The following is a 23996-nucleotide window of genomic DNA, read 5'->3' as shown; positions in this document are numbered from 1 at the left end:
ACAATAATCTCCCTGTCCGGCTTCCTGTTTTGATGGATCAGATTTGATGACCACTTTAAGGCCCATATCATGGGCTCTTGGGCTTACCTTCGTCCGTAGACGGTCGGCCCAACAATCTCGCAGGCCAGCAATGTGGGCGGTAGCTTCTGTCTCGTATTCACTATCCAACGACGCCGTTTTAATGGAGTCTCCAGTATTCAAATTGTCAATTCCCGCTAGTTTATTTCCGGGCTGTGGTCGCTTCAGACCGCTCAGATGGAGCCGGAGATGGCGAATGAGCCTTCTCCGATGGTTTCAGCATTTTGATTTCTGTATGTTCTTTAACTTTTGAATAAGCGAATTTCACTGAAGTCGCAGTTCCGAAGTTCAAGCTTTCACTACAATGGCGTCTCCAATCAGGTACTCTGCAATCGACGACAAAGATTTCGACGATGCGGCTTTGTGGGCTGTAATCGACTCTGCTGCTGCAGCTGCGACTTCTTCTTCCTCGTCCTCCAAATCTCGTAAGTCTCTAGCACTTAATTGCATCAATAAATCAAACCCTTCCCCGCCGCCAAAATTCCCGAAAAGCCCTAAAACTCCATACCAGGCACAGAGGAATTCTAGGGTTTTCGTAGAGGGTGAAGTGGTGCAAGAGCCTTGGGTGTTTCAACCTCCTCGGAAAATTGTGAAAACATGTGCATCGGATGTTAGTGAGAACAGTCCTCTTGCAGTTGTCTGTAACAACGCGCTACGGACTCCACCTGTTCCGGTATATTTGTCTCCTGAAGCGTACTTGTCGCCGCAAATTGCTTCTGGTTCTGAAGGTTCTCCAGCTTTTAGTAGAAGTGGGGTGAACGAGGAAAGGGAAATGGCAAGGCATAGCCTCTCTGGGCAGTTTCCTTCAGTCTCCCTCTTTAAGGAGTATCAAAATGCGGCAATGGCGGTATGTTCTAGTTCCATCTAGTTCTGCCTTTAGTTTTCATTTTCATATGATACATTCCCTCCGGAAACCAGGCCTCTGTTTGATCAAATTTCAATTGAACAGGCAACTTGTGGTATAGCTCGAGCACTAAAAGTTAGAAACTTATAAAATTCATTGTTATGGCATTCAGGAAAATGAGTTTTGTGTTAGAATATACATTGTGGGAATCCAAGAATTTAGCTCCCAAGAGGTGGAAATCACAATTCACATCAAGTCAAGGTCATAATCTCAATTAATTACTAATGTTGAGCAACAGTTTTATTGCTGTAGGCTTTTCAAGTTTTAGTTAAAAGACAATAGAAAACGTTTTGCTCTCTCACTTGTCTCAAAGATGATGTTTAAACTTTTAAAAGTATTGCATGTTACCATGTCTCAATTCAGATCGGTGTGAAATATTTCGGGGCCATGAGAAGTCATTATTAGCTCTTTTTGGTGGAGGAAATAGGAAAACTTACCCTGAGGATTGTAAAAGAACCTAAATAAACCAAAGCATGGTTTAAATAATGGTAAAATCCAATTTGAATTTGCTAAGCCAACATGAATGAATTTCTTTCTTGATTTTCATACTACTATTAAGGTAATTACCCGAATACCATTACTAATATCCTAAAAATATCTCTAATATTTCCCTTCTAATACTCTAACAGCTGCATATTTGCTTCTATGAAAAGTTTTATTTGCTTCTGAAATCTTAATAATCTTACTTTTACATGCATCGTGGGACTGATTTAAGTTGCTCTGGTCATGCATTGGCTAGTAGATTAAGTAATTTAGCATAGTTTTTCAGCTCGCATTAACCCACGCTGAAAGTCACATGTATTTATATGTATATATATTTTGTTTGGCACTTTCTTTTCTGAAATCTCGTAAAGTGATTTATTTCTATGTCTCTAAATATTGTTTATATTCTATATTCTTTCACAATCCCAATATACAGATTTTAGAGAAATCAGACTTTACCATGATTGCTGGGAACCCTTTCATAAAAAAATCAGGTTGAGTAATGTATTCTATGTTCTTTCATTACAAAATGGAGAAATAGATGTAACAGGGGAAGTTTGCGTTACACAGGATGGAGGAAGATATCATTTTATTTCAATCTCTCTTTTGAAATTAAGGACAAGACAATTGAATTTGACGAGAACCGCAACGTCCAGCGTGCTGAATTTGTTGTTCGAGCGTATATGCAGTATGTTTATGGATGGGACCTAATAACTTATCCATTAGTCTATTCCTATTTGCTTATCTATTTTTGCAGTATTAAGCTGTTTCCACGTTATAATCTTGTACTGAACTATACTCAAATTCATTTTCTCAATATTAGAGGTGGTAGATTTTGTGATGGATGGGGCTCATGTGAACGACGTGAGAAGAGATTTATAAAGCCAAATCATGATATTCCTAGCACAGCAGAAACCAGGGCAAAGAATAAGGCATGCCAAGTAAGTCATTAATTCTCACAATTGGCTTATCCGAATTTATTTTCCTAATAGTTGCTTAATTTTTTAGAATTCCCAAATGGAGGATTAGTTTATTGTACCCCTGTTTCTGTTGTAAATAGCTCAATATTAGAAAGCTTTAAGTTTAAGTATCACTAAATGTTAAAGTTTAACTTCATAGGTTGGAGTATATACATTAAATCTTTTATATATATTCCTAATAGTTGACAGTTCTCTATTACGACTTAAATAACAATTTGGTTCATGTAATCTAACATGCGAATAGTAAACACTTTTCTATTACGTTTGTAGATTTGAGCATCATCTTTTTTTTCTACATATTCTCGACAATTTTCACTCTGAATGTAGTATGGATTGGATTGAATAAAAATGCTCATGTTTAAACATACTTAAACATTTCCAGGACCTTCTTGGCATTGGAGAATATCGACCTGGTGCATGCCAGGCGCAAAAGTAAAAGACTACTAGCCAGATTCATCCAACCCACATAACTAATCTAACTTGTATTGGAAGGAGTTAGATGGTGGCAATCTTTAACAACAACAACAGCAACAAACATAACTACAAAAGTTCATTGAATGTAAGTTGTAACCAAGGTGAGATCTGAAGGAACAACAGCTAGTAATGGAGAAACACCTTCTACCATAGAGAAGTTTATGGCTTCTTGTAATGTTGTAGGCATTTTCTTATATTTGGTAAAACTTTCATATCTTTTTATAGAAAGTGATTTAGTTGGTTACACCTTTTCTTATGTACTGGCATTATAATATGTAATAATGTATGATGTTGGTCCCACTCCCTCCGTTTGGAGGATCTTTTGGTTGTTGAGATGTCACGGTTACTTCCTTGGATGCCTGCTATGGAGCACTTTATCATTATTATTCCTCAGTCGGTGGAGGCTATTAGTTTGGTATACACATTAGTTGTAATCTAGGTGAGAAATTCTTCAAATATTTTGGATCGAAATTGGGACTTGCTTGCATTGCATGTGGTAGTATTTAAGTCTTGATTTCTGTTTTAAGTCACTGATGCAAGGTTTAAGTTTAAATCCTAATTTTTTTGGACGATGATTAGTTGTAACCTAGGTGACATCTAATTTCATGCATCTCATTTTTCTATAGGTATGTAGTAGTGGTATATCATTTTTCTTCTTTAATGTCATGTATTTCTATTCTAGTGATAGGGTATTTTAGAAAGAATGAAGTTTGAGGGACATTTTTAATTTAGTCTAAATTTAAAGAAAAATGCTAATTTGTTGATAGCTTGGTGAGAGGAGGAAAAAACGGACATCCTTCCTCATTTGGTGGTAAATTATTGAATCTATACACTTTTAATACTAGCTCTTTTTTTCTTTTAAGCTAAATATACCATTTAATATTTAACGTTTAGAGTGTTATATAACTGTTCCGAATATTTTAAAAATCTCATTTCCACTAATTTTACTCTTTTTCTCAGTCCATTTTAGGATATATATATATATATATATATATTTGTCTAAGTTATTGTTTTCATGAACGATTAATATCTTTTGATAAAATTATGCTTTCACTATTTGAGTTGAGAATACTTTATGATCTAATTTTAGACATAAAAAAAGAATATCCATTCCATCTGTATATGTATGAAAATAATGTTATATTATATACCAATAGTAACTAACTTTACATAAGATATATTTTTTAAATTGATAATAAGGATTTGACAAAAAAAAAAATTCAAAACCACTAGATAAACACAAAACTTTTAGGCCCGTTTAATAATAACTTCGTTTTTTATTTTTTATTTTTTAAAATTAAATCTATAGATACTACTTTCACCTTCAAATTTCTTCCTTTGTTACCTACCTTTTATCAATGGTTTAAAAAAATCAAACCAAAATTTGAAAATTAAAAAAGTAGGTCAACCATTTTGTTTTTTATTTTTTGTTTTTAAAAATGAAGCATAAGAACCTTACTTCCACCTCCAAATTTCTTTATTTGGAATCTACTTTTCATCAATGGTTTTAAAAACTAAGCCAAATTTTGAGAATTAAAGTAGCTTTTAAAAAGTTGTTTTTGAAATTTGGAATTTGGCTAGGAATTCAACCATTGTATTTAGAAAAGATACAAATTATTGTAAGAAATATGAATGAAATATGCTTAATTTTAAAAAACAAAATGATTACCAAACGGAGTCGTAGCTTTTAAAAGATTGCTTTTGTATTTTGAATTTGGCTAAGAACTCAACTATTGTATTTAAAAAGATGCAGATCATTGTAAGAAATGTAGAAAAAACTGACTTAATTTTCAAAAACTAAAAATAAAAAAATGAAATAGCTACCAAACATGGCCTTAATCGTCCCTATAAAAATTAAAACTTTTAAGAGATTAGGAATGGAAACGAAAAGTTATCTAAGGAAATAATATAGGTAAATGAGCTTAACTCAACTATAAATGACACGACCATGAATACAAACGTCTTAACAACTTATGTCTCGTTTGGTAATTATTTCATTTTTTGTTTTTGGTTTTTGAAAATTAAGCTTATTTCCTCCTCCAATTTCTTATAATGATTTTCATTTTTCTTTAAGTATCATGGTTGAATTCTTAACCAAATTCCAAAAACAAAAATAAGTTTTTAAAGTTTTCAAAATTGGTTTGGTTTTTTAAACCATTGGTAAAAAGTAGATAACAAATAAAGAAATTTAGAGGTAGAAGCAATATCTATTACTTAATTTTCAAAAACAAAAATAAAAAATCAAATAGTCATCAAACGGGCCGATGAAAATCCCTTGATAGTAAAGAAAAAAAAATAGGAATCTTCATGTATGATGGTTGAAAGCTTAGAAGATTTACCTATTACATTATGTATTAAAAAAAATTGGAGTTCAAAAGTTAAATCAGTAGTAATATAAGGGTCTGTTTTGGATATAGATTCTAACAAAAAGAACTGTTGGTTGGAAACTTAGAAGAGATGTTATTAGTAATAGAAATTTGAGGTGAAAGAATGGGCGTTGATGAACAACGAAAATGACCAGAACCACCCCTGGGAGAGGAAAAGGAAAGAGGGTATAATAGTAATTGTGAGAAAAGAAAAAGAGGATTTGGGAGCTTCCTTCTCTGGCCCTCAACTGGTCGTTAGTCCAGCGCCTTGAAATCGGATGGGCAGTACGAAATTATTCCCTCACGTCCTTTCCTTCCACCAGCTCCCATGTCTGCTGCTCCACACAAAACTGCATTTCTTCACACTTCGACATTCACTCACCCTGTTCTTGCAGCGCCAAATGCCAGCCATGTGATGCAATTTTGCAACACCTCTTTCGTACATTCTTGTTTTCTCTCTATAATTTTACGGTTTCTTTGCTTGTTTCTCCTTTGTCCATTCTTGTTCGTCCATTTCTTCGCTTTAATTATTTCTCCTTCCTCCTCCTCCTTCTCCTCAATTCTATTATGGTATCCTCGGATTTGACTCTTCGTCGTATCTCTCTAACTCTGAACTGATCTCTTCTCCTTTCTTCTGGTTCATTATTGCTCTTGATGCTTTCAGATTCAACTATGGCTCAGCAGGTACCTCTCTGTGTGTGTGCGTGTGATTTTTCTGTTTGAGTGCTTAATTCTGCCCTAATTTTGCGTTTGATTTCGGAATGTAGAAAGATGGATGGCCATTAGGCTTGCGGCTTATGAATGATAGAATGGCGGAAAATCATGATCTCTCTGCGTCGGTTTCTTTCAATACTTTGCGTACTCATTCTCCCAGTTCCTTCACCGACTCTTCCTCAGATCTTGATACAGAGGTCACTTACTTCCATTTGCTCTTTTTCTTCTGTTTTTCTTTTGTTTGTGTTGCTGTTTGTGCGTTAGCATTATGCTTGGTGTGTGCTGAGGAAGACTTGGATAATGGTTTATTATTTTGTTCAATTATGCAAATACATTACACTGGGTCGCGTCACAATTAGGAGCATGACTGCTTTTCTTTGTCTTATTTTTTTGAAGGGACTGAGTTGAAGTAGTTACAGCCTACCTTCTTTCAAAATGCGTATACATTTTCTTGAGAGCTCTAGGCTATAGCTAGCATAGGCATAGGATGTGTTAGTGTCTACGATTCGAGTCCTACTCTTTGTACCCAAAAATAAAGCTATATGAAGTAGGCCTTGTTTGAATCTTTGTAATGACTTTACTTGTGTTTTTCAAGTGCAAATAAAGTATTTTTGAGTATTTACAAAGTCAATCTAAACAGTCATTAATTTGAATTGAAACTAAACAGTAAACTGTAAAATTTCACTCCAAAAGTTTCTGGGTTTTTAGGCACTCTCACTGTCACTCATCACTTTTCCTTCTTGTCCTCGCTCTCACTTTTTGCTCTAGCTTCTTATTTGTCCCTCTTCCTCCCCTATCCCAACAAGGATTCAATAGGAGTGCTGCCATAAAAGGAGAGAGGGGAAAAGAGCAAGAACAAGAGGGTAATTAAGAATATCAAAAAAGGTTTGCTGACATTAGCAAATTGTTTGACTATCTTATTTTGAGAAATTAAATCAAATTTCATTTTTGAGCAAATTTTTACGTTAGTCTGTGAAAATACTCGTACGCTTTTGTATGGTCTTTTTGGTCCCTGTATTTGCTAAATTTCATCATGTAATTGGTTTTTAGTCAACTGCATCATTCTACCACGACAAGAGCATCACGCTCGGAAGTCTCATTGGAGTCTCAAGCATTTTCGAGCTATCACAAAGATCAACGGAAGGCAACAAGGTGGAAATACTCGAAGACAAAAAGAAGTACAAGTCCAAGCCATGGTTATTTTCTTTATCTTTATGCATTAAACTCCGCCCTGATGCTGTGAGCTTGAGCAGCTCTCCTTCACTTGAGCACTCTCTTGAAGCAGAAAGAAAAACTACACGAAATCACAGGATTCACAACCCGACCCTTTATGGACCCAATGATTACTCACCTATTCGTCCTGTTTCTGAAACAAATGCTTTGTTTTCCAGTGAACAAGTTGCTCCTGTGTCATTCGCACTGGCGGGCAAAGAAGAAAGCAGAAGATCAGATGGAGAACTTGTTCAAGGTGGTAACAGTCAAGGGATTCCTCTACTCTTTTCATGTCTATATTGCCAACTGATTAAATAATTCTTTCTTTGATTCGTAGCTTCATGGAAAAATGATGCATGTCAAATGTTATATGGTCATTTGTTTCATCCTACCATTTCATTTGTAGGGAGACTTACTTACCATAATCATCGTTGAGCCATTGTGTTTGGATCAGACAAATCAAGGCATTCATTGCTGCTAAGTTAGTGAACCACTTTTGATTGATCCATAAAATCATAACCGTTAAGTGGTAACCATGGTTAGCTTTCTCATATCTGTTAGTATGTGATAGAAGAAAAAACTTCAAATGCTCGTATAGATGTGCTATATTTGATAGTAAATAACTGAATGATAACTCTGGGCAAATGAACCTTATCGAACGTTTGCCCACATTGAACTGGATATACCAAGGAGATAAATAATGCTCAATAGGTGAAGTAAGAATCATATACCCAGATGGACCTTACTTTGTGTCCAAGTGAATCTGAGGTTGCCATGTCTGCTGAATCATCTCTCTGATAAGGCCTTCTTTTTAAGGCTTTATACACGTCCCTGCATTTTGTTCACTGAACTTCCCAAACAGGGCAGATAAGCTCTTCAAGCTGCTGTTTTCTTCATTGAAATTTGACGTTCGCAATCCCTTCAGTTTCAAGGGGGAATTTTCTTGGTCTACATTGTCATTACTCCTCACCTCAGCAACCAGAAGCTGGGTGATGCTGCTTCTGCAAAAGGGGCAAACAGGGGCTGTTGGGCAAGCTGTTGTTGGATTAGGCTTCTTGTGGCAGCACAGAGATAATGTGCAGTGGGCGCACATTCTATGGCCACAGGGTTGGGCTTCAATATTGCACATTTGTTCAAAGCATATGCAGCACAAATCTGTATCGCTAGCCTGTTCGGAAGGATTTCCGTGAGTAATATAAGAATGGTGCCTACATAATTGTACTGAAATCGAAATGCATAGTAACAGAGAAGCATACCGAAGAGTAAAACTAGAACACTAAGAGGAAATCCCAACAGTTTTAGCTCACTCATTATCTTATTACTAGTCGAACAAGTTCATTTCAGATTCATTGCACATACGTACATAGTCATCCGACTTCAAATTAGTTCAACACAACTAAATGAACAGCGTGTTTGTTCGCATTACCTCAGATGCTAAGTCATTGTCAACATAAGCATCGATGTCGACATCAGCTTGCAAAGGACATTGAGGTGTGATGAATGTTTCCTTCAATATAGCCTTCTCTCTCTCCATGTTTGCATCCATCAAAGCCTTTTCTAGCAAAATTTTCGCATCTGGATCTAGCTTAATAATTAACTTCAAAGGTGAAGGCCAGACGAGAGGTTCCGGTGATGAAGGGTTCAACAAAGCTGCACAAGTTTGATGCTTATGCTTTAAAGCAACCGTAAATGGTATTCTCCTGCAAACGGTCAAACTGATTCCTTGAGAAAGCTTCATTAAGAGGTCTATTGTTTATTTTTAAATGGTGACTGTTATAAAAGAAGCATGGGAATAACTTGATCACATAGTTGCCTAAAGCTTCCATTGGAGAAGCAACAATGTCAGGAAAAGAAAGTCTAGAGGTCTGATATTGCAAGCCTACATGATCACAGAGTTCAAAGAGTTATATCTAGATATCCTCAATCTTCAGTAACGTCTTGATCTTTGTTTCACTCACAACTCTGATTTTTTGAGGTAGCATTTGAGTTCTCACTAAGGCATCTTTTCACAAGTGGATCGTGGTTTTTAAGATTAGTAAGTGGATTATGGTATTTAAGATTTTGATAACCAGGTTTGTTGAAGTAATCATAAATCTTTCTTGAAACTTACCCATATGAATCAAACTGAAATCTGTCAGCTCCCCAAGCAAGCAATTCTCGAACACATTCCAACGAACCGCCACGGGCGGCTAAATGAAGCGGTGAACTACCTGCACAACTGCACGACATATTCACAGTAAAGTTTCTCCATAAAAAACAACAAACCATCATTCTTTGGCTATGCTCAAAATGAAAGATCATGCTTCATACCTGCAAGTTGAGACACAAACAAGAGCACCATTGTTAAGAAGTTTACGAACACACTCAGTTTGGCTCTGTCTGGATGCTAGATGCAATGGAGTTGAGCCATCCCCATCTCTAATGTTCACAAATCTTGCAAACCCCCTTCCATTTCCATTCAATCCAAATTAGAAAAACTCATCGTAAGAAGCCGATACTCAAAATTGAATCAAGAAGAAGAAGAAGAAATCATCTAACCAAGAGTCGGATACAGGAGTGGTATGTGCAGCAGAAAGAATAGCTTGCAGACAATCTGAATGTCCATAATAAGCTGCGTAATGCAAGCAAGTTCTTCGATGTGTAGAATCAAACATCAATATCTACAGAAAACAAGTAGACACCAGTAAGAAAAATTACATCCGAAATAAGACACAAACTTCCGAAAATCGTCCAAATCGGAGTACGAACATTAGCTCCTGCTTCGATCAGCCTTTGAACACAAGTTATCCTCCCGCTCATTGCAGCCAGCATCAGAGGAGTCTAAATCAACCAGAAAAACGAATCGATTCAATCAAGAAGAACAGTTAAACAACCAAGGAGTTCAAAAATGAAATCATACATTCAATCAAACGAACCAAAAACCTGATTATGCCGATTGAGAATATCGGGATTCACATTCCAGTCCAAGAGCATCGAAAGAATCTAAATCAAGAAATACACAACTAAATCCTTCCGAAAAACGAACATCAAACAGAGAAAAGTTTGTTGAACTTAGACTTGAACTCACATCGATCTGTCCATTGGCAGCCGCTACATGTAGAGGCGTTGATCTTTGATGGTTAGTGGTGTGGTGTAAGATAGATGAATCAGTCTCCACCATAGCTCGAACAACTTCCACATCCCCATTCTGCAGAGCTCTGAAGAAGAATCCAGTTTCATGGCGGTCTGCGCAGCTCAGGCCCTGACCCATAACCTCAAATCAATAATCCCTTCCTAGATAGAACATGGAGAGGAGCTCGAGAAGAAGCTCACTCACCAGGCTTCAATGGAAGCCGTACAAAGGAGATGGAGATCAGTGTGGGGGAATCGTAGGCGTGGATTGGAAGACTGATATATTGAATGAATTGAATTGGAATGGCCTCGGAATTTGAACCTGCCCGCCAAATGAGTGGGCAACTTCGTTGTGTGGGTAATATGGGAATACTTTTTTTTTTCCCTTTTTCTTTTTCTTTTTCTTTTTGAAGAATTGGCTTCATTGTCGGATATTTTGGGCAATTTGTATTATTTTATATTATCTCCTCATCCCATGCATGATATGATTTTGCTGTCTCTTTCACCATGACGGTGAGAATTTCAATCAAATATTATTATTTTATTTCAATCAATCAAATTTTGTACTCGGTTTTTTTTTTCTCTTTTGAAATTTTATATCTTTTAGTTTTCTTTTAATTACTGATTTTTGTACATTAAATTCTATTTTCAATACTTCTATATATGCCAAGCCTTCATGTATGCTTAAAAAATGTCTAATCAAATAAAGTTAGAAATTCCACTAGGTAGCTAATTTAAATTATAACTTGGCGTTCATATCATCATCATCTTCTTTTTTAAAAAAAAAAAATATCATAGATATGGTAAAATATATATAAAAGACAATTAGATTGCAAAAATCACGTTTTTCTGACTAATTTTATTTTATCTTATTTCAAAATTGTCCTATTAATATAATTCAAAAGGTTCAACATGTGCAAGCTCTCTCTCCCATTTTTCCTTCTTTTTTTCGAGCGTTCAATTTTCTGCAACAACCCTCGTTCAATAGATTTTTCCTCCCTCGTTCAATAGATTTTCGAGCGTTCAATGTTCAACATGTGCAAGCTCTAAAATCCAAATTTGTTTCTCGATTAATTCTCGATTTTTCTCCCTCTTGCATTTACAATTTGTTTCGATTAAGAATATCGATCAATTTTGTTTTGCTTTCGAATTTCTCAACTTGAGATTTCAATTTTGATTTGCTCGGTTGGAGTTTTTTTTTTAAGTTGATTTGTGTTGAGGATTTTTGTTCAATTTTTTTTGTTGAACTTCGTCAACGCCTTCTCTTATTCTAACATGCTTGTTTTTAAAATCTATTGGTTTTGTTTTGATTTTGTCAACTAGAGATCTATGATGCGAATTTGTAGATTCTTTATCTCTTCTTTTCTATTTCGATTTATGGATTCTTTTCGATTCTAGTTTCTTTTTTTTTCTAGAGATTTTTAATCTAGGGATTTTGTCAGCGGGAGATTTGTTTGCGATTTGGTTTTGAAATCTACTATTCTATTAGTTGTTATTTTGTTTTTTGGAATTCTCAGTTTCATTAGATGAACTCCAACCTTTAATTTGACCAATTCTTAGTTATTTTTGTTTTATAAGTTCGTTTTGGTTTTTTTTATTTTTTATTTTTTACGATTTCTTGAGATACTGAGGTAGTAAGTCATTAATGATATTGTATCTTACTCTATGATTACTATCTGATTATCACCAATTTTCTATTTATCACCAATTTTCTATTTGATAATACATCGCTTGTGTTTTTTAACTAATTGGCATCTTATTTCTATTTGATTTCTATTTATTACTTAGTAGTTAGTGATTTTTGTTTAATTGTTGTTTGATTGTCATGTGATAGCTATTTTTGTCTTATTTACTAACATATCAATGTATTTGTCATCTGATTTCTATTTAATTTTCCCATGATTACTTTCTGATGGCAATCAAATAATACAATGGGATGATATCTTATTTCTATATGATTACCATTTTAAGTTATATCTTATATTTTTTAAAAAAACATTTTTATAGAGGTAAACGAATGGAGTATTGTAAAGGTGAACAACACTAAATTGCGTTTGATTTTTTAACATCAAACAAGAAGACCTCGGAAGCAAATGATTCCTTAAATTGTTGAATCAGTAAAGCATACTAAGTGTAGTCATTGTAAGCATGTTGGTCATAATATAAGAACATATAAATTTGTACCTGTTTGAACAATCATATTGTGGATATCAAAGATATCTTTGTTATTTGTTTTTATGTGAGTACAATAATATATTGTTTCAGCAGTTTTTTAATGTATTAGTGGATTGTCTTAATATTTTTTTTTAAGTATATCAATTATGAATCAACACTAAATAATCACTAATTATAGATATGTACTTTGTAGTTTTTCAATCCAATTAATGCTTTTAATTTCATGGTTGGTATTATGACATCCCCTCACAAACTATAGTATCAATGTGATATATTGTTTTTTCTTTTTTATCAAAATGTGATAGATTGTTAAGTGATACTTAATAATATCTAATATGATATACAAGATATGAAAATTAAATTGGGAATTAGAAGCATGAGTGAATTGTTTGAGCATAAAGAATCAAATATGGCTATATGATTGATATCTGATTTTTGTCTGATTTCTATTTGATTTTCATACGATTGTCATATGATTGATATTTGATTGTCATGTGATTTTCATTAGACATTAAATACTTTTTGATTTCTATTTGATTAACATGTGATTGTCATCAGATTGATATCTCAATCTGATTGTTATTTGATTGTCATGTGATTTTCACCGATATATTATCAATAAAATGTGTGTGTGCGCGCGCGTACTAGTTGAGAAATTAGCGGATATTTTACGACCCGGGAGGATTTCCAAGTTCATGCCCTCTTCAGTCTCGGGATCAAAGCATTATTTGTTAGTTTAATCAAGTTAGGAAAGCTTTATTTTTTGTGCTTAAAGACCGTGATCTACCGGAGAAGATTGATGCCTTGTGAATCTTAAGGCATTAATAGTTCTAGAGATATCAAATGCTAAAATCGTCTAACACATCTCAAACAATCTATTTGGCATTAATAATTTGACAAATATATATATATATATATATATAGATAATCATTCATTTGCATTCATGTATACATTAGTAACGAACTAATGTAATATCTTAAAATAAAATATTAATTTTCTTAGTACGACATGGAGTTATGGAAGTTTTCATTGTTTGCCTCAAAATAAAAAATACACGTAGCTGTGATAAATTGATTTAGTAGATATTAAGTTTTTACTTTAGTGGACTCTTTAACAACTTTAAATAGTTTCATCTAGTTGAATCTTATATTTAATGGGGTCTATTAAATTAAAAGATGACTTTCTTTTTAAATGGATGTTTTTTAATTATTGGACGTAAAACGAATATAATAGCTTTTTAGGTCAAATAGAACTCTTCTTCGGCTCCTATTTGTTATATGGGTTGTTTGGTTTAAGGTTTTGTATATATCTTAGAATTAAGAATGTATAGGAATAATATGTCTTGAAATAAGATACCTAAGAATCAATAATTACTGTGTTTAATTGTGTGAAAATGTTATCAGAATTGTTTATCAATTAAAATTAATTAAATATATATTTAAACAATCAATTATGATTATTGCAAAAATAACTATGTAAGTTTAATATATTTATTATCAATTAAATTTTTTATATTGGCACATCTATATTATCAAATTTTTAATGAAAATAATATTGATAATTAATTTAAATATCTATTTTTTTACCTTCTTTTTCCATAGTTGTGTTAATTAAAAAGTTAATAACTAATTAATTAATGTCAATTATAAACCTTCTATAGATATACAAAAGAAGTTGATATAAAGTAATTGATTTTAAATTATTCAAGAATGTTTTTAATTAGACAAAATAATTATAGTTATAAAATAAAAAGAAGTACAAGTGTACTGATAGAGTTGACATTCAACAAGCGAAAAGTAATTTGGATCTTAAGCACTCTAATTACATTAATTTTAGTGAATTAGCATGTAAGTTCGTTTTTGCAGAAATTAGGATTAAAGAAGTTCAACTTTTGAAGAATCTCTTAATTGCTTCAATCGAGCACAAATTTCTTCTTGAAATCTTGGTGTAGACTACCACAAAAACTTCTCTACTATCCTATTAGTCTTAGATTGGGTGGTGCAATTCAAATTGAGAAGGACTTTTTGGGAAATTTTGGAGGAGGGGAGAATTTGAGAGAAAACCAGATTTTTTTTCTTTCAAATTTTTTAATTTGCATGAAATTTTTATATCAATTAAAAACAACTATGTATAGAAAAATTCATGCAAATCAAATTAACATAAATTTGACACCAAATCAAGTTAATTTAGTGGAATTTTAGGTGTTAAAAAAAAGAAGAAAATGGGAAATGTGGAAATTTCTCACTTTCTCTCTTTTTAATCATTTTAAAATTATTTTAACTTAATTAAAATCAAACTTAATTTTTTAAAAAAATCAATACAAATCAATTAATTTCATTTAAATAATTAATTAAATAATTTTAATTTAATTTAATTTAATATCAAATATCAAATTAATAAAACACCTATTCCATAAAATGATTCGTTACTCATATAATTTTTAAATCAAATTTAAATATTTTTAACTCCCCATTTTTGTTTATTTTGATGATTAAATATTAATTATATCATATATAATAATCCAAACCCTAATCAGAATTTGAACATTTCAAATTCTCTTAACACACTATTTTAAGGTTTAATCCTTTGTAAAATGACTTAATGGACTTGTAGATCATGAGCTTCAACGATTTGAGATTAATTGGCTAAACTCTTTTATTTTGAATACATAAATATTCGTTAATTAATGGGATGTTTCACTAAAGTCCAATAGTTGTACTATCCTCACTGTAGATATATTTTTGTCTACTTTATTTAACGATAATCAGTAAGTCGATCCGTCACAGATTGTTCAAAATTATAGTTGGGTCAAAATTACCCATCCTTGTAATACATCTTACTCCTTAAGTATCTACTGGTCTACTAATGAACAATTGATTTATGGTTCTACCAATAAATCGAGCCCCTTTCAGTCATAGAGAGGGTGGGGCTCTTTGTTCAAGACTACGATTCAGTACTTTAAGGGAACAACCTATTTAATATCCCTTAAATCGGGTAGGAGCGAATTTCATCAGAACTATATTCCTAGCTATCTATTTGGTTTCACCCCTAAAATGGGAGGTTTATTGAGTGGCGATATTGAGCCACTCTCACCATTGCAGATAAAAGGAGCTTAGGATTGAGATCGAGTTACCTTAGGTCATCGAATTGAAATAATCATTTTTAACAATAAATGACGTTATAAAGAAAAAGTAACTATTTCGTGGTCCAGTCTTATACAAACATCTTTTGCATAGCGCCCACATACATATCTCCACATGAACGATTTCGGGATCACGTTGTTTTTATAAAATACAAAGTGGGTTATATTCATGGTATCCCCAAGATAAAGTACCAAACCTTATTCTTATACTTATAGGCCATTTTGGCTATATACTCAAACTTGATCCACTTGTGTGTCTCTGCATAAAGTTCAAGTAGGAGGTTCGTTAGTTTATTTGGATTTAGACTTTAACAGGTGCAATTTACATATTCAATAACAACTTTATTAATAATCCTCAATAATAACTTTATTGTCAATAGAATAAGTTTAAATATTATAAACTACGAGTTTTAAGACATACAACCCAACATGTACAATATTATTTAATTAAAAAAATTAACCCATTTTATTGATATTTTTTAAAAGCCCAATTAATAATTTTAATAAATAATTTATGATGTTAAAATATATTGCTAATAAAAAGAGATTTCATCAAATACAATTATGTTTATTCATATTAATTCATAATATAAAATAAATTATCATGTTAGTATTGTTATTAATAAAATTAATTACATGTGTCAATTACAAATTTAATTTAAACGTATTTATAATAATTAATAAATTATACAATTTGCATAAAAAACAAATAAAATTAACAGATAAAAAGTAAGAGAGAAAAACGATTGGAATTGGAGAAAACCCACCTTTTTGGGTGGTCATGCAAAACCTGGATGGGGATATGAAATACCTTAGAATAAAATATTCTCATTTAATGATTGAAAAACTTGTAACAAACATGATGATAAAATATTATTTTTCATTACACCTCTCATTCCCATGAATCAAACGGTCATAAATGAAACTAGAAACAAAATCATGCAAACTTTGCATTAAAAATGTTCGATATCTTTGTTATAATCGACATATGAGGATATTGGTTGCCTTGACATAATAAATATTAAAAATAAAAATGGGTTCCGTTTCTTAAGAAAAAATTGAAAATTCCATACTTTAGCATAGTTTATTTATTTATTTTATTATTTATTTTAAGTAACACTTTTAGCATAATATTGTAAAAAAGAAAAAATAATAAAATAATAAAACATACTAGACATGTTTTATATTCTCAAAAGAATACATGATTTTCATTTTTCAAAATCCATGTGATATCTTTAAGCCTTTTCTTCCTTTAATGAAGGTCGCAATTTTTTTTTTTAAAGTCTAACAAAGCTCAACTAAACATACTTAGCATATTTAAAACATCAAACATTTATTTTCCTATAAAAGAAATATTCAACTTACATTATTTTCCAAATTCAATATCACACACACACACACAAAGCAATTTATTACATTACAATTAAATAATCACTCTTGTTAATTACATAAATACAACTCTTAAGTCCTAATCAACTAATTTCTTTAAAATTGTTAAAAAAAAACTATTTTTTTAAAAAAATCATTTTCCACCGATTTTTCTTTTCAAAAAGGAAATATAAAAACGTGGTTTTAATTATAATGATGCTTTTGTTTTATTAGACAAAAAACTGTTGTACGTTAGACCAATTTCCCCCATTTTAGCCATCAACCTCGTTCGCTTCTTTTCCTTTTCAGAACAATTTCAACCATTTGTCAATTGCTTACGCCTGTAAAGTAAAAAGCAACGCACGGCCGCACAGTATAGATTCTCCGATTATTTGCAAACTTCCCTCCATGGCCTCACAATCTCATTTCAGCCAAACTCGGTGGGTGTTCAAATCATTTGAATAATTCAGACTATCTAATCTAAAATATAATAAATATTGTATTTGGACTACCTGACAACTTCCCATTAAGGATTGGTTTGGGTTAGTTTTGTTATTGGGTTGAGTTTGGAACTTTTTCTATTTTTATTGGGTTGGGTTGGATTGTGAGTTGGCTAAAAAAAATTTGGGTTGATCCAACCCAACCGAAATTATATATATATATATATATATCTTTACTCAAAGTTTGATTACTTTGTATGGATTAATTTGTGATTTTTTAATATTTTTCTTTTAAAATTGTTATGATATTTGTCTTTGTTTAAAGTTTGTAATAAATGTCCTAGATATTTTTTTAGAATATGTGATATTATTATACAACAATAAGGGGATCCCACATACCAGGATCATGGCATCAAAACAACAAAGCACAAGCAAAGACAAGACACCAAAACCAAAACAAAGCCTACAAGATAAGACCAGAACAAAACCAACACATAAACGCAAAACTTGCAAACCACAGGGAGAAAGCCATAAAAAAGAAACCAAAACCCTGCAAACTAGAGACAACAACAAAACAAAGAACAACATAAAGTTCAAAAGAAAAAGCATCCGTAAACACACTAGATAAAACCAAAAGGATCAACCCGCCAGGAAGCAGCACAAGCACAAACCGTAGAAACCATAAGGTGAACTAGAGTAAACACCGACCTCAATCGACTGCCATGCAGCCACCGATTACGCTATTGCCAGATGTAATATATGGAAGTACACCAGAATACATGGAACAACTTACTACGCACCCTCTTACCCGACACCACTCGGCACAACCAACTCAACTCTACATCCCAACCCGCTACCCAATGTGACGAACCCAACTGACGCAACACATCATACCACACTTCTCTCCCAAATTCAGACTTAAAAAATAAATGATCCCGTGAATTCAAACTTCCCCTACACAGAAGACACCCCCCCTCCCCCCTCTGACAACACACCCCAACTCCTCAACCAATCCCGCGTACCCAACCTGTCCCTCACAGTTAACCACACACAGAAGGAGTGATGCGGAATACTACCCCCCACCCACAAAATACCAGACCAAGACACCCTAGGATGACGAGGACGCAAACTCTCCCACACATTAGCGATAGAAAACCGACCACTAGCATCTAAACCCAATAATCTTCCCTTTTCACCCTAGGCCCTACTGCCTGAATAAGACCCCAGATCTCAAGTAGCTTCCAAGACACTATAGGTCACCTCCAACCTCCTTTACCATCCATGAACTCTGACAACCACACCATCAAACAACTCCATGTATCATAAACCACCGTAGACCCATATGAATCCAAAATCGCACCCCCCCTCCCCTCAGGCAGCCAAAGATCCCACCAAACAAAACAAGACTGTCCATCGCCGACCATCAAATGAACCAGATGCGTGAATCTATCTCTACTTTGCAAGATAGCCATTAAGCACCAAGACCTCCCAACCTCACTTTGAACAGCCCACAAAAACCGCCCACGCAAACACATACGCCTCCACCCACGCCACCCATAATGATCTCGATTTAATTAAGAGAAACCAGAGCAGCTTCATAATAGCAGTCTGGTTCCAAGAGGCCATATGCTTCACACTCAACCCCCTACCCCAACGGCAAGCACACCTCATCCCACGCCACATGTGCACTGCCCCGACTCACCGCACTACCCTTCCATTAATAATTACGTAATAGACGATCAACCTTCTGAATCAAAGGCGCACAATCCACAGCCCTCAACCAACCCGCCAATAAAGGTAAACCCAGGTACTTAACAGGCAGCGAACCAAGAGAGAAACCCATAAACGCAACTAGTTCCTCCGTCTTCCAGACTCCACACCCGCAATAAACATGGAACTCTTTCCAATATTAACAACTAACTCAGACAGCCCTACAAAATCTGCCAGGACCTGCCTCATAAACTCCAAAGAATCTCTTTCAACTGCACAGAAAATCATCAAATCGTCTCCAAATGAGTCAAGCCCACGCGCTCACATCGATCATGGAACCTAAACCACAGGAGGTTTATTCAACAACCTAGACAAGACCTCCATCACCATCACAAACAAAAAAAAGGAAAACGAATCCCTCTACCTCAACCCCTTCCTACTAGGAAAAAAATCCCTTAAGGGAATCCTTAATCACCATAGAGAATTTAGGCGAAGTAACATAAGCCCTCACCCAACTAACAAACTGAAAGGGCGTACCTATAGCTAGCAACACACCAAATAGAAAATCCCAATTGACCGAATCATACGCCTTCTGAAGGTTTACCTTCAACACACAACGTGACTTCCCTCTGCCCTCCTTATAGCCCCCCACAAGTTCCTGACACAATAAAATGTTATTGAAAATTGACCTACCCAGAACAAATGTTGACTGGTTACCACTAATGAAAGCAGGCAACCACAACCGCAATCTCTCAGCTAAGATCCTCGAGATACACTTATACATAACATTGCAACAATAAATAGGACGAAACTCCTCCATACATTCAGCTCCCCGCCTCTTTGGGATAAAAGTAATAGCAGTAGAATTAACTCCACCAGGCAGGTAACAGAACTAAAAAAAATTCAGCACAACATCACAGAAATCATCCCCAACCATACTTCAAGCAACTTTGTAAAAATCCATCGAAAACCCATCAGGCCTAGGAGTCTTCCCAGACTTCATCAAGAATAACGCCTTCTGAATCTCATCTCGACTCACTGGGCGACCAAGCGCCTCCACCCCCTCCTTGGACCAGTTGAATTGCACAATATCCTCAATTCGGGTAGTAAGGTCCCTATACCCCATAGGCTGAAACCCTAAACAACCCCAAAAGAAATCTACCGCCATCCCTGCCACATTGTCATGCACCGTCTCACGAGTCCCCCCAACATTCACGACCGTGAATAAACCACTGCAACTGCGATGAGAACGAACACAACGATGAAAAAAAGTTGTGTTCATATCACCTAACTTCATCCACCTCACCCTGGCCTTCTGCCGGAGCGATGTCTCCTCCAATCTCGCCACTAATTAGAACACCTCAGTGGCCCGAGCCACCTCCGCACACACCGACTCTGAAGCAGAATCCCTTTCTACCTCAGCTTGAGCAACCTCCATAACCTGCCTAGCCGCCCTCACCTCACCAGCTAACATAGAGATACGCCTACTAAACGAACCACGTAAAATCCGCTTCACTGCCTTCAGATTTCGCACAAAGCTAACCATAGGAGACATATCCTCAGATATTCTCTACACTGACCTGATAGTATCAATAAAACCCTCAGGCTCCGGCCAATGAGAAAAATAACGAAATGTATGAGGCAACCTACTTCTCATCTCCCCTGTAGAAACTAGAAGAGGGCTATGATCAGAAATCTCCCACTGACCAACCCTAACTTCCGAATACGAAAAAGCTACCTTCCACGCCTCATTAGACAAACATCAATCCAACCGGCACAAGATACCATTACCCTGAAATTTACTAGTCTAAGTAAACCAATTACCCATCATACCCAACTCAACTAGATCCGCCTCCAATAATACCCCATCAAATTCCTCCATCTCCCTCAAGCTAGGACAACCCCCAAAATCCTCCGAACTACTACGAATAGCATTAAAATCCCCCAAAACAACTCCAGAAAGCTACCACGAGACACACACATCAATCAACTGAGACCACAAATTCTTCCTTTCGCTCACATGATTAGAGGCATACACAACACCAATATGTACCTTAGCATTAGATACAATATCCACTAAGGTTCCAGAAATGAACTGATCCTTACTAACATCAATAGAAAACTCATAGACACTCTTCCGCCACATCACTCATATCCTCCTAACTCTCCACACACTATAGCTACACACACAACTCCACACATCTCTAAATCTACTCATCACCATACCCAAATTCTCGCGACGAACCCTTGTCTCAAGCAAGCAGCAAAAAGTAATACAGGAGAAAGCCAAAAAGTCTGCCACCATCATACACTTGACAGGGTCATTCAACCCTCCAACATTCCAGGAACACCAAATCATGAACCTTGCAAGAAATCATACGTACCACCTTCTACTGGGCCTTTGCCCGAACTCCCAAACATACCATCCATAACAAACAATGGATCAGGATCTGCCTACACTAGTGTCAATGCCAACGAGTCTCCCCTCTCATCACACAAAACATCAAACTGATTGTGATCATCAAAATGCTTTACAAACCCCATAATTCCAATGGACCCATAAACTACTCTGCTCCTCAAGGGCGTCGAACCCGGTGACCCACTAGCACCCCTATGCCCTACACCTCCTCTATCACGCCTACAACGACTAACCATAGTAAACTCGTCATCACTCCGCGCAACCTTACTCCCATCCACTTGGCTAATTCCCCTCGCACCAATACCCAAGTCTTGCCTCTTCCTCACACTCTCAATCCCCTATTCTCCCCCAAACACCCTTCATTAACTGCCACAATACACAACTTCTGATCCTTTCCCACACCCTATTTCTCACACACAGCCTTAATATGCCCAAAGGAAACACAACAAGCACACCTACGAGGTTTCCACTCATACAATACTGGAATAATAAACTCCTGACCCCGCATTCAAACAGTGACTGAAATGGGCATTAACGAATCATTATCCACCTGAACACAAACCCTCGCATACAATAACCGTTGTCGCTCTCTTGTTGCAACATCAAAAGAGACAGGTTTACCCACGGCACTAGCTAACACTGCTAAACCCCTATCCATCCACAACTCAAGGGGAACACGCTCTAGTTTAATCCAGATAGGAACAGAATCAAAAACAAAGTTTTCAGGAACAATACCTGGGGACCACTGTCGTAATAAGATGGGCTTGCCATCCAAGTGCCACGGACCATTCTCCGGCACCCAATCCCGTGACTCTACCTTATGAAATTTAAAGATAATCAAACCGTTCTCCAACAAGGTAATAGTTGGCATCTCTACGCATCCCCATATTCTCTGAATAAGTTGACAAATAACAGAATACAGGAGTTTAACATCCACAAACTGACCAACCAAATATTTCTCCCACAGATAAACACCCTCATAAATAATCTCCTCACAGGATTCAACAATAACTTTATCATTTTAAACCAATGGGGGAATGAACTCTAAATTCCCCCCCAACTTAGACCTAGAAAGGCCCGCCCACGAATTTTCCCCTTTCACGTCATAACCAAAACCACCCCTTTCCTCCAACCGGTCCAATTTTGGACCAAACCCCCTAGCTAAACTGATTTTGGGAATCGAATCCTCCTACTCACGAAGATCTCGTGTGTCCACCGATCGACTCTTACTTTCAAAAGGCCTAGCCTGTGAAACCTTCTCACTGCCTGACTTCTGCCTCCCCCCCTCCCTGAGCCTCCCAACTCCGACCTAACACCACACGGCCCACCACCAAAGCCCCCACACCTTTTGACCCTTTCCCCAGCTCCCCCTACACCAGACCACTCCCTTCACTCAGCCTCAGCTCACTCCCAACAGGCCCGCTCACCCCAGTTCCCTCAAGGCCCAACCCAACACCTTTCACAACCTGGTTTTCATCCAGGCCCCTAACACCTTCGAGGCTCTCAGACACACCCTTCACATCCAGGGCCCTAACTCTATAGAAGCCCAATCTCCCTTGCCCATCAGCTAACCCAATACCCAGCCCACCCGGATCATCCCTCACAACCTGATTTTCTTTCAAAACACCCACCGTCAACCTCCCCAACCCTACTTTGTTAACACTCCTCGTACCAGACCCTTCCCCCTCCTCAAAACGACATCAGACAACCCTAAATCCTTCACCTCTGAAGAACGAGCAACTAATCCCAAATTGATCTCTGGTCTAAGCAGACGAAAGGGTTGTCGAGCAATTCGGCCTCCATTCTTCTCCTTCAATCTTAAAGGTGATCGCTTACGCACCATCGTCACCAACAACAGAGAACAAACAGAGCACAACCTCATATCAAAGGCAACTAGAATACCAACACCCCGCCGTCACTGCTCACCGTACCTGATGGAACACGAGACATATGCAGCGGAATGAGGATCTAATTACACTCTAATTGCTTTTAATCAAAAGGAATTTAGCATGCAAAATGAAGGGAAAACAATAAATTAACTTACCTTTGAAGCTCCCGAAAATCGCTTTTCCTCGTTGAATCTCGACCTGAACTCGGACCACCACTAAAGTTGACCTACTATCCTCTGGACTCAGAACCGGGTTGTGGGACCCGATGGATGAAGAAACCCGAGAGAGAGAAAGAAATGGATCTTTGGGTTGGGTTTTGAGTTATGAGTTTTCCTATGAAATAGTGTTTTTTTTTTTCAGCCCAAATTTGAAAACAATTTTGGCAAAATGGGAAAAAGTTTTTCATCCATAATTGAAAGCCCATTTTATAGAAAAAACCATGCAACATTTGCATGAAACAAATCGATAAAAACCCAACACCTATAATCCACTATCTAAGTGGGCTTAATGTCTCTACTATAAGCCAACAC

General features: G+C 35.7%; 3 protein-coding genes across 12 annotated transcripts; 2 read left to right on the top strand and 1 right to left on the bottom strand.

The window, feature by feature from the left end:
- The first annotated feature begins 207 nt into the window (after window positions 1-207).
- On the top strand, window positions 208-3219 carry LOC120090255 (peptide transporter family protein). Of its 2 annotated transcripts, XM_039047815.2 has the most exons (5): window positions 208-925; window positions 1902-1959; window positions 2036-2153; window positions 2289-2406; window positions 2828-3219. In XM_039047815.2, exons 1-5 carry the CDS (start codon window positions 383-385, stop codon window positions 2879-2881), a joined length of 891 nt encoding a protein of 296 aa, XP_038903743.1. In that variant the 5' UTR covers window positions 208-382; the 3' UTR covers window positions 2882-3219. The 2 variants fall into 2 exon arrangements, 1 of the variants encoding a protein (XP_038903743.1); XR_016524636.1 differs by lacking the exon at window positions 1902-1959.
- Window positions 3220-5346: 2127 nt separating this feature from the next.
- LOC120090965 (uncharacterized) lies at window positions 5347-7692 on the top strand. 4 transcript variants are annotated; one of them, XM_039048705.2, is made up of 5 exons: window positions 5347-5969; window positions 6053-6196; window positions 7050-7195; window positions 7391-7467; window positions 7618-7692. In XM_039048705.2, the coding sequence occupies exons 1-5, from the start codon at window positions 5940-5942 to the stop codon at window positions 7644-7646; spliced, it is 426 nt and encodes a 141-aa protein (XP_038904633.1). In that variant the 5' UTR covers window positions 5347-5939; the 3' UTR covers window positions 7647-7692. The 4 variants fall into 4 exon arrangements, with proteins under 4 accessions (XP_038904633.1, XP_090163432.1, XP_038904631.1 ...); XM_090307306.1 differs by having other exon boundaries at window positions 5349-5969; window positions 7391-7692; XM_039048703.2 differs by having other exon boundaries at window positions 5360-5969; window positions 7050-7467.
- LOC120090964 (putative E3 ubiquitin-protein ligase XBAT31) lies at window positions 7065-10751 on the bottom strand. 6 transcript variants are annotated; one of them, XR_016524633.1, is made up of 10 exons: window positions 10279-10751; window positions 10134-10193; window positions 9960-10031; window positions 9750-9871; window positions 9522-9656; window positions 9322-9429; window positions 8638-8911; window positions 7958-8379; window positions 7632-7765; window positions 7065-7418 (listed from the first exon to the last, which is right to left on the bottom strand). XR_016524633.1 is itself a non-coding variant. In XM_039048700.2 (8 exons), the coding sequence occupies exons 1-8, from the start codon at window positions 10459-10461 to the stop codon at window positions 8023-8025; spliced, it is 1311 nt and encodes a 436-aa protein (XP_038904628.1). In that variant the 5' UTR covers window positions 10462-10751; the 3' UTR covers window positions 7799-8022. The 6 variants fall into 6 exon arrangements, 2 of the variants coding, with proteins under 2 accessions (XP_038904628.1, XP_038904629.1); XR_016524634.1 differs by having other exon boundaries at window positions 10111-10193; window positions 10279-10684; XR_005485621.2 differs by lacking the exon at window positions 7632-7765.
- Between the last annotated feature and the right edge of the window lie 13245 nt (window positions 10752-23996).

The sequence above is a fragment of the Benincasa hispida genome, chromosome 11, assembly GCF_027475165.1.
Source record: "Benincasa hispida cultivar pf3 chromosome 11, pf3_genome.v1.1, whole genome shotgun sequence".
Classification (NCBI taxonomy): domain Eukaryota; kingdom Viridiplantae; phylum Streptophyta; class Magnoliopsida; order Cucurbitales; family Cucurbitaceae; genus Benincasa; species Benincasa hispida.
Note: the sequence above shows the minus strand (reverse complement) of the source record. Positions and strands in the feature narration are given on the sequence as shown.